Here is an 11,182-nt window from a genome sequence, read left to right on the forward strand (position 1 = left end):
AAAAAAAAAAAAAAAAAAACAGGTGGTGGGTCTGGCAATCTTAAAAGGGGTGTCAGATGGGACACCGTGAAGATAAAAATCAGTGGTCCTATCACGATGTGAACATATGGGTGCACGCGGGGATCCACATATTGCACAAAATTCACATAGACGCAATTACTACGTGGAAGTTTTCCAGCACAATCGAAAAGAACGACAGGATTGACAAGTGAGGGAAACAGCTGCGAGACTATGGCAGACACAGGAAGTACAGAGAAGCGGCAGTGCATCTACGTATATGATTCAAGAACGAGTGTCACTCGGGGGCATGTGTGACGTGGGAACAAACGCTGCCATGTGATGTACACTGAAGCATAAATATGCACAAACGTGGCGCGGGAAATATTTAAGCAGAAACAGGTAACAAAACAAGACGTAGGTACACTTTTCCATCTATGCCTTAATCGACGCGGTGTTGTAACAAAAGAAGTTTCAAAGGATAACTGGTAAGGGTGGCAGGGATAACCCGACGATTGGGATGAAAGGAGAAAAGGGGGGCTACTACATCAACGTGGAGAGAGCGCTAACGCGAAAGCACTATAATGCACTGCAATAGGACGCACAAGTCTACATTTCTCAAACTAATTCAGTTATGTAATTCTGAAATCTTGATATAGTTCACACACAGCAATTTAACACACACTGACGATATTCATGATTCTTCGTTTTATTTATGTTTACTTTCGTTACTTGCTCCGAACAGTTTGCATTGGCTTAGAGAGTCTGTTTTCTCCAAAACGGTGTGCACGTTCTTTTTGAAGGGAGCACAAATATGGTACGTGTCGGGGTATACGTGTTCATAAAGAGGCTTATAAGGGTCTGTTAGCGCATATATATGTGGGCTCCTACAGGTGTGCGTATATATCGAGGCAAACACGTTGAAAAGTGTTTACACGAAGTGTTATTGACAAGTCACACTGGAGGGTTACACTTCCTTGGTGAACGTAAAAACTTCGTGCGGTAATACACTTATAGGGCAAAATTTTACATGCAGAAGCGCAATCTGAATTGTCGGTTAAAAATTAAGAAAGGGGGAAATTTCACGCACATGGTTGGTTTGAAGCATTTTTCTTAAGGGTGAATATTCGAACCTTTGCAAGTGACAAAAAAAGGGAAGGAAAAGAGAAGAAAAAAGGCAACAAGAGAGGCAAGAACAAATGGAAGAAAAAGGTGAAGAAAAGATGGGAGGAGAAAACGGAATATAAAAGCGGTGAACGAATGGGCGATCGAGCGAAAGGAAGCAGTAAAATAATGTGTAAGGTCAAAAAGAAGGCGAAAAATGTATTTTTTAGAAAACTCGATTTGTATATAGTTTCAAAATGGTGACATTAAAAAGAAAACCAAGCTACATAAACATTCGAGCAAATAGGTATATCAAAATAGGTACTTTAAACAATACAAAAAAAAAAGGCAACTACAAAATGGTTAATTCGTTTTATGTAGTGATTTTTTACAGCTGTTGTTCATAACGAAGAAAAAAAAAAAAAAAAAAAAAAAGCCTATCTTTTCTGGCTTAATTTTCATTTTAGAAATAAACAACTACGTGTATATCAGATGAACAAGTCAGAAAAAAAAAAATTTCAGTTAGAAAATTTTTAATTTTATTCTTTTTGTTGCCTTCTTTGCTTTTTTGTTTTTCTTGTTTTTTTCGTTTTTTTCTGTTTTTTTTGTTTCTTTTCTTTCTGTTGTTTTTTTTTTCTTTCGTGGCTTATCTGGCTTTACTTTGCCTCCTTTTACAGAACGAACTTAACGGCAAATTACTATAGTTACAGCCACAATTGCCGAGTTCTGAAGTTGGAAATTTAAAAATTATCGGTGTTACCATTCAGCGTTTTGAATTTGGGATCAATATATAACTGTTTTTTTTTTTTTTAAGTTATAAATTTTGTAAGGTTCTAATTTGAACAGAACAAAAAAAAAAAGTTGTTTGTTCCAATAAAGAGAGAGACCAAAATACAATTGTTAACTTTTTCCAAAAACGAGATAAAAAAAAACTGTTGGTTGAGTACTCTTCCCTGTATACAAATAAGTGCAAAAGGAAGCAAAAAAAGAAGAAAAATCAGAAAAAAGAAAAGAGGCAGAAATAAATAGCGATTTTGAATATATATATATATGCATATATGTACCCATTCTTCACCTTTCCTGATTGTTCAAAATTCTACAACAGAGCAAGAAAAGATTTGCTCTATGGTTAAATTCCATGTGGTTGAAAATTTTAAAGAACAAATATAACTCTACCATGTGGCCGCGCACACATCATATAGCTAACTGAACTTTTTTTTTTTTTTTTTTTCATCACATTTTAGTTATTTTCTTCTTTTTTTTTTTCTTATGGCATGTTCATAATTTTTTTTTTTTCTTTTTTTGTGTAACTTTATCAGTTTTTGTTGCATACACATTTGCAGTTCTGAAGAGAATTAACCTTAACAGAACGAAGGGTGTGGGGACTCTCCTTAAAACCTTTTTTTTTTCTTTTTACACAAAAAGCAGCGCGTACTAAATTGTACACAAAACGGTTAAGTTAACAATGTTTCTGCCAGAGCGTTTGCGTCATTACCTGACCCGCACATGAAATTTAATGTCACATTTGCTATGTTCCAAACATTAATTTCAAAGGCGCAGCTCCTTCTTTCGATTTGCGAGTGTTCTTCCAAAGTTTCAATTTCAAGGGTACACACTAGACTATGCACATGCAACGGCAAAGAAGAAGAAGCCGCCAAAGGAGAAATGCTAGCATGCGCGTGGGCAACAGCTAAAGCGTAAATCAAACTAAGGCTCACCTTGTTTCTTTACTTTGAGTAACGCGTTTTGTTTTAATCTCCTCCTCTACTGCAATTGTCACATGGTGAGGTGGAAAGGGTGTGGGCCGCTTTGCATCACATTTTTTTACACTAATTTTCCACGGCGAGGAGGAATCATATTGGCTACATAAATTAAAAAGGGAAAAAAAAAACAAAAGCGGAGAACGAAAGAAAAGGAAAAAAAGGCGAAAATTCGGGAGAATGCTCCCCATCAATGAGGCTGGCGCTTCAATCGCCAACGCGCAGTCTGCGCGCCTGAAATTCAGACGGGAAAAATATTTCTTAATGTAAATGAGAAGGAAAAAAAAAAAAAGAATTAGATAATGAAACACTATGGTGAGTTGGTACATTGTGCATAATGCATCAAACAGTTTACAAAAAAAATGAACAAACAACCGAATTAGGACAAATATGTACATACAAGCATGTATGTGTACACGAAAGCGCAATGCGCGAAAAAAGGCATGTTCTCCTTTCTGATGTGGGGAGGGTCCTAACAGAAACGCGAAATCGAATTTCCCCCCCATTCGGTAACCACTAAGGGTTGTCTACACATGTGTGCATGATTGCACACAACACACGCCCATTCGTAGAATTATATATATGTATATATATATGTACATATATCTGTATGCATATATTTACACACATACGTTATACGAACAGCGCGCCAGAGGAACGCGCGCGAAAAGCATAAAAAGTAATAACGACAAAATGAGCCCATGGCGACAACGCCACGCTGTGGTATACAACACGAAAGACGCAGCTCAAGCTGGGGGGACCACAACGCGTTTGGATCGTTGTCTGTCCCTTTCTATCAAAAGGAGAAAACATAATTATAATTATTATATAAGAGTAGGACGGTGGAGGGGGAAATAAAATGGTCAAGGGGGCACACTCATCTGTGCCTTGATGTGTTACAAAAAAGGGGTACGTAGTGTAAACCAAACGGATACGTACAAAGTTTCTACGTTGTGCAGGCTTCAATTCGATATATGTATGGGCAGATCTGAATTTTCACGCCCTTTTTATGCTGAACTTGGGCCTTTTTTTTTTCCCCAATTCGCCTCATGATTCTTGACCTGGTTGCACTGCGCTAAGCTTTTTTTCATCTCATTTGACTATTCTGTTCTTGTAAAGGGGGGAGGATTCGGAAAAGACATCCGACATGAACTTGTTATGCGCGTCCTTCGCCAAATGAGCCACCATTTTATTCTTACAGTATAACCTCACGTTGCACTCTTCGAAGTACCTCGGGTGCGTGCCCCTATACTCCTTGTGCGCTATGAAAGCCTCATCCTCATTATCCGAGCTGTAGAAATAAACCGAATCCAGTGGGTCGTTTGTGCCCATTCCGTAGTTTAAATAGTTCCAGTCTATGATGATATCATCTGGACTAAGTCCGTGGGCATACCTAGCTACCCTCTCCTCATTTGCTATGTCTTTCAAGTACTTAATGAGTTGCGGTTCTGAAAGGTTAATTTCTGAAATGTATTTGTAGGCATAGTTAGAGTTCCTATCATGTATAACGGAGTTAATTAGGTTTAGCGATTTCTGCACGTTCTCATCGTACTTGTGTTTCTTCGCTCTGTTCTTTATATCGTAAATTATAGACGAATCCGTTAGGTCTAGAAAAGCATCCAAGTCGTGTAAAGATTCCGACCACTTGAAAATATCATTTGCTAGACGAAAGCCATCACACAGCATCAGCTCCATAACTCGGACCTTCCTATGCGTATACACCTGTTTGAATAGAGAAAAACGATTCATATAAACAGTCCAGACAGGATGGATCTCCTTAACGTTGTAAGCTATATGGCCATTAATAACGGAACTTTGGCTAATAATTCGATTACAATTCAGGGATGGAAGCGTCCCATTTGGGGGGGCAATAGTTGCGTCTCGCTGCAGATAATCAAATTTGTCTGCATCCAATCCATTCCTATTATTACATATAATGTCGTACGAAGCTTCTATCAAAGAATCTACTGGATCTACCCCGCAAAGCGATTTGTGGTGTTCCCTGCCCTTTATTAACTTCTTAATAATTTTGATATCCGTGGAGTCCAGCACATCATCCTGGTCTATCAAATCTTCTATAATGTGTTCAACAATTTTCAGAGACATAGATGCATGGTGCCATTTATGATCTGTGTCTTCTTTTTTATAATTCATAAAGAAGCTTTCGAAGGTATGACTAAACGGGCCATGTCCCAAGTCGTGACACAGACCAGCTATCTGCACACACCGAAGCATTCTGTTTAATTCCCCACTGTATGGAGATAAATTATAGCGATTGCACAAATGAGCGAAATATTTTGCAGACAAATAGCCAACTCCTAAGCTGTGCTCAAATCTTGTGTGCGTAGCTCCGGGGTAGATAAATTGGCAGACACCTAACTGAGATAAATTTCGTAATCTTTGGAAAAATGGATTATCAATGATGTTCTTAAACGTCCAATTGTCAAATTCGATAAACTGATGTATTTTGTCGCATATGGTTTTGGTGTGTTTTTTTTTATTTTTACAATCACATGGATCGAACTGGCTAAAAATGTTGTTGCAGAAAATTCTCTTCTTTTTTACACTTAAGGCAAAGTTGACGATCTGGACAAATTCGGAGAAGGAGATTCCCATTTCGTTCTTTACCCTTTCGAACTTCCTCCCCTCTATGATTATGCGCTTGAACAAATCTACATTTCGAATGTTGTTCTCTTCAAATTTTGGCCACAAATGGGGGACACCGCAATGAATGCACATCATCAGGAGGTCATTTACGTCCATCACTTTGTAGATATAATTTATCAACCTTTCCTTATCCCTGTCCGTCGTCGGCAAGGTTTTAATCACTTCTGACTTTATGTACATGTCAAAGTAGACGCACTCCCCCGTTTTCTCTACCTCGGGTCGCTTCTCTTTCGCCTGCTCGTAGTGGTCCTGTATGGCCTGGGTTTCTTTGCACGCATAGGTTGCTTCGCGGTTGGTAGCGGGGTTGTCCATTCGGCTGCTTCTCATTCCGCTACTACCCATTCGGATGCATCCCATTCCGTTGCTATTCATTCCGCTGCTGTCCACTCCGTTGGCCAGGATCCCCTCGCCTTGTGAGATCCAGGCTTGTTGCCCATTCCTCTGCACCCCATTACATCTGTCGCCTTTTTCCATACTCGCAGGGGCGTGACCATTACACAGCTCCGCCTCTGCCAGGATGCCCCCATTCCCATTATGCTCAGCCAATTTGCCATTTACGCTGACCCCATTCTGGAAACCATTTTCATGCACACTTGCAAATTTCACATTCGATTGGCTACTTATGTCCCCATTTTCCTCATTGCTCATACCAGTGCAACTGGTGATCGTCAGGTACGAAACATGTCCTAAAAAATCGTACACGGTTCTTACATTCCTGAGTTCGAGGTTCTGTACAATTTTATCCTCTTTGTCCAGGCATATGTTTCGTAAAAAGTCCTTTACGCTCGAAATTTCGCACGCTGGACTAATATTATTACATTGCATGTTCATGATTTTTTCTCTTTTTTTTTTTTTGCTTACCACTTGGGATCTCTCTTTTTTTTTTTTTTTAAATTCTACATATTTAATTCCCACACAGCTGCATTTAAGGAAACTACGGTTTGCCTTTCCCCGTGAAAAGGATTCTTTCCTGCAACATCGCTCAGGGGATGTTCAGCTTACTGGGGACAAAATTTATGGCGAAAGAATTAAAGTCAGGGAGGATGGGCAAGTTCTGGTAAACGTTTGAAACACCGCGAGTGTTTGGAGGTTCCAGTGGGAGCGAATCAAACATGTTACGGTGGGGTACACGCGTCTGTACCTACTGCAAAAAGCAGTAAAGCTGTTCCATGTGGTGATAAAAAAAGAAGGGTGTAAAATAATGAGGGCACCTTTTTCCACGTTTAAACACTTACTATAAAAATTGGAGTTACAAAAATGGGGGAGATGGACGAAATGGAAATTTACCTTTCCCTTATGGCAAATAATCGTTATGGTAAAATTAGGATGTTATTTCTGTTGAAGAAGAAAAGTTGTATTTCTGTTTCGTTCGTTTAATGCAAACGTGTCAGAGTTGGGGAAAGGAACGACCGAATTTGGAAAAAATAGCGTTGCATTGCAATTGGTCACATTGTACATAAGCGCGAAAAAAAGCGGTTTTTCGCTTCGCTATCTTTCGCGTGGCATTTCGTCGCATAGCTTTTTTCGTTTTGTTTCGCATCCTTTGGTTTCCCTTTGTATCTTTCCGTTTCGCATCTTTCCGTTTCGCATCTTTTTGTTTCGTTTCTTTTCGTTCCGTTCCTGTTCGTTTTTTTTTTTTTTTTCCCCTTCTGCGCTAAATGTGCATTTTACCTTCTACACAGTTCTGGAAAAAATAGCTCCACTTGTGTGCAGAAGTTCGAATTGATCAAATTGTGCAAAAGGAACAAAAAATGATACTTTTCCTGCTGCCCGAATTTGCAAAAGTTTGCCGTTATTTTTGGCCATTAAAATATGTGGCCAATCTTTGTGCCATTTGCACCCATTTCCGTGTGTATGCGGAGTTGGGGGCTGCTCAATGCTTATCCTTTCGTGTAGGTGGATATGTGCACATGATGACGTAATAACTCGGGGGAAGACCCTTGGGAAATGTTGCGGCAATGGCAAGCGACTGTTGCAGTGAGTGGTGCAGTCAGAAGCAGGGCGTGCCTACTTGCAAGACTGTACGTGGACCACGTAAGGAGCGCCCATGCAAACATAAACGTGGATAATGAATAGGGGCACATAAGGATATCTACGCGCATGTGCTTGTTTTTCATTCCGATGCTAATGATTGAAAGGATATCCCCCTAAAATGGCCTCTACTAGGCGGGGGTAACCGCTCCACTTAAAGACATTTCACCATCCCGTAATGGCCACTTTGTAAAGGCCCATTCGTTGTTTCACAGTCCTACTTAGAGAAAACTCTAGAAGAACGGGAAAAGCAAAAGAGATCACCCAGATAGGTGCGCTCATCAGATGGGAAAAAATGAAAAAAAATCCCTTAAAATGCAGTCCTGCTCCTTAATACATGACAGCAGTATGTTCAAACAAAATGATGATCCTCACAGGCCATGTGGAAACAGGATTCCCAACAGCACATCGTCGGTTCATTTTTCGGTCTGAACGTGTGGCAAGTCGTCATTGTACTAGTTTGGGGAAAACGCAACGGGAGTGGCGCAACGTGGGAAGAGCAAAAAACACAGATGAGTCCGTACAAACTATGCACGGCTTTTTACGTAAGACCGATTATCATCCGCACGCAGTTAAGTTCACGTCGACGTTTGCCTCTTACTATATTCGCTTCGGCCTGGTGTGCCATAGATATACACGTAAATACACTGACGCTTGAGCCTACTTCTGCACGGAGTGAATGTCAACCTTTACGTAAAATATTTTAAGTGGTCCAAAGGCGATTCACTCACATCCGCCTCTTCACCGCTTCAAATTTCGGTTCCGCGGTTCTCACTGTGCAAAATTACCATTTTTTTTTTTGCGCTCCACGGGATTGCAAACTCGGCTGTGAAAGCCAAAGTAACACGAACCGGGGACTCTCCAAACGGTGCGAAATAGCGAAATGTACTTATATAAAAAGATGTTTTAATTTTTTTTCTTTTTTCTTTTTTTTTTTTTTTTACATTTTCGATACACAATACACAAACGCCGCTCCATCGATAGTACCACGTGGCGTCAGCACATAGAACGAAAACATCGCTCAAGTTGATGAAAAATAAAAAAAAAAAAAAAAAGACTCATTACACATATATGAAAGGATAAAAGAGCAAACGTAAGAGTGGTTACTTACGGGATTCGAGGGGGAAAGATGCGACTCCCCCCATTTATGGTTATCCCTTAGCGCTGAAGAAGCTGACCCCCTTCGTCATGCGCAAAAGGGCACATACTAACGTACGTACCTATGCACATAACACGCATATATAACGGCGCATTGGGCAAACTAGAAGCACAAGCGCCACTCCTTCACCCCTGCTGATAATGTTTCTAACCTTTGTGAGGCATACCCCCCCCAAAACCCCAAGAAATGTGTTTTTCCCGTGGCAAAATTTCAGCATACACAAGTCAGGGAGCTTCCTAGAAAAAAACAGACTGGCACTGAGGGTGCCAATTAATTTAACCAAATTTGAAATTAGAGAATACTTGAGAAAAATATATAATGCCAAGGTTATAAAAGTTAATACATTAATTAAGGTGCCGGAGAGGAGAAGAAATTTAACCGACTTTCGTTTCAATTATTATCGAAATGGGCCGAGATATAAAAAGGCAATCATAACATTAGAGCATGAAGTACCTGATAGCGTGAAAATGATTCAGTCATGTAAAAATATCGGCAGAAATCCGTATATAACAAAAAAAAATGTCATTTATGGTGTTCGCAGCGATGTGAAGATCACACCTACACGGTCGCAACTGTGGCACATGGGTGAATGCAGATATTCATGGAGATTACCTCTGACGAACTTGCTGGCTGATTATAAAATGAATTTAAACCCTGACTTAAGAATTGACGAAAACCTTGTTCAACTTGCCCCCGATATAACCAAACCGTTTATGCATTCGGGCATTTCGTCGCAAACGTTCAAGCCGAACAGTGTACCGGAACAGACCTTTCCAAAGGTAGCCTTTTTTTTTACAAAAGAATGAAGTGTTTGCATAGGGGCCTCTCGATGCATAGCAAAACACGCAAAAATATAAAAAATAAAATTAACGCCTAGTGAGAATACTTCATTTTTTGAAAAAAAAAAAACAAACGAAAAAATATATATATTCACTTTACCACCCATACACAGTTTTGTGCATTTCGCGAATGAAATATACCTGGACCTGTACCACGTATATAGGTGCACATTTTTTTTTTATTTTTTTCCCTTTCCCTCCCGATCATGTACACGTAGATCGATTTAACCCCCTGGAGAAGACAAGTGAAAAAAATTTACGAGTCGGGTACGTTAGCACCGCCCGAATCGTTTCCCAAAGATCGTAAAAGACATCAGACGATTGAGTATGCTGGTGAAAATAGAAATTTTAAAAGGTCATCCAGAAGCAGTCAGTGGAAGGCCCCTTCGTAGACATAACAAATCGCACATTTGCACATTTTATATATTTTTGACGCATGGGGCATTCTGTTCTGTTCATTTCTCGTTGCTTCGCTTGCCTTGTTACTTTAGCACCTTTTCGATTTCGCTTTTGCATTTTTTTTTTTTTTTTAACTTTCACAAAATGTTTGATGCTCATTTCAGTGGTATCCTTTTGAGTTAATATTCAACGTAGCCGTTTCGTGAATTTGCAGTTTAAGGCAATGCTATATTAGGAAACTCGCGCGCCGCAGCATGCCATAGGCAGCGTGCAATTTGTCACTTTACACCGCGAGCCGTTTAAATGTAGTGCGAGTTGGATGCGCAAGTGTGTATTCGTTGTTTCGCCAAATGGTTACTTTGTTGCGTCGCTACGTTGCTGCGCCTTTTATGCGACACTATCCGCATGGCGAGTGCGCAAAAATGGGTGATAACTAACGAAATGTACAATTGAAAAAATTGTCACCGTTCCTACTGATCCCCTTCTTGGCCCATTTGCGGGGTGGAAATATACGTACGAGTCCGAACCCCTTTCACGCACGTATGTATGTGCTATTGAGCGCATGTGCATTTGAGCATATGTGAATTTGAGAATATGTGCACTTGAGCGTATGTGCATAGTTTTAGTTCTTCTTGACAGATGACCGCAAAGAAATACGCAGAAGGGTGACAGCGTTTCAAGTGTGCCACGCGACCTATCGCTAGGTTCCCTAGTGGGCTGTTCTACTGAATGTAATGATGCTTGGGCTTTATGTGAAAGGTTGCGATGGGAAAAGGGGGGAGCAAGCGGGGCGCGGAGGGGGATAAAAGGGAAGCGAGAAGGAACCGAAACGAGTAACAAAGCGAGTAACGAAAAGGGTAATGATAAGGACGATAAAGAAAACGAAAACAAAAGCGAACGCAAATACAATTGCAAGCGCGCAACTCCGTGTGAGTCGAATTTTCTTCTGATTTGCCGGAAATTGCGAGAAGTCGGGGATGTGTGCATGCATTCAATTTTTTCTTTTTTTTTTTTTCACAGAAGGGGATGAACAAAATGGTGTAAACATTTTTTGTATCCCCAAACATGATACGTCAAGTGCACATGTATCTTTGGTCCATACATTTATATATAACTTTCTGACACAAAAAAAAAAACTCCTCGGAAGTGTGGTATGTCTTTGTAAAAGCAGTATAGATAAAAGCAAAGCGTAAACGTGAAAAGTGTTTTAAAGCGGTTCGTGTGCT

The 11,182-nt window shown here is 40.1% G+C and overlaps 2 protein-coding genes across 2 annotated transcripts; one reads left to right on the top strand and one right to left on the bottom strand.

Annotated features, from left to right (window-relative positions):
• Window positions 1–3,953: 3,953 nt before the first annotated feature.
• Window positions 3,954–6,359, bottom strand: C922_03571 (hypothetical protein; the record flags this gene model as incomplete). Its single annotated transcript, XM_008819163.1, has 1 exon — window positions 3,954–6,359. The coding sequence occupies one exon, from the start codon at window positions 6,357–6,359 to the stop codon at window positions 3,954–3,956; it is 2,406 nt and encodes an 801-aa protein (XP_008817385.1).
• A 2,499-nt stretch (window positions 6,360–8,858) lies between these two features.
• C922_03572 (hypothetical protein) lies at window positions 8,859–9,949 on the top strand (the record flags this gene model as incomplete). The annotated part of the gene is made up of 2 exons (XM_008819164.1): window positions 8,859–9,497; window positions 9,776–9,949. 2 exons carry the CDS (start codon window positions 8,859–8,861, stop codon window positions 9,947–9,949), a joined length of 813 nt encoding a protein of 270 aa, XP_008817386.1.
• Window positions 9,950–11,182: the final 1,233 nt, after the last annotated feature.

This window comes from Plasmodium inui (genome assembly GCF_000524495.1).
Source record: "Plasmodium inui San Antonio 1 unplaced genomic scaffold supercont1.15, whole genome shotgun sequence".
NCBI lineage: Eukaryota > Apicomplexa > Aconoidasida > Haemosporida > Plasmodiidae > Plasmodium > Plasmodium inui.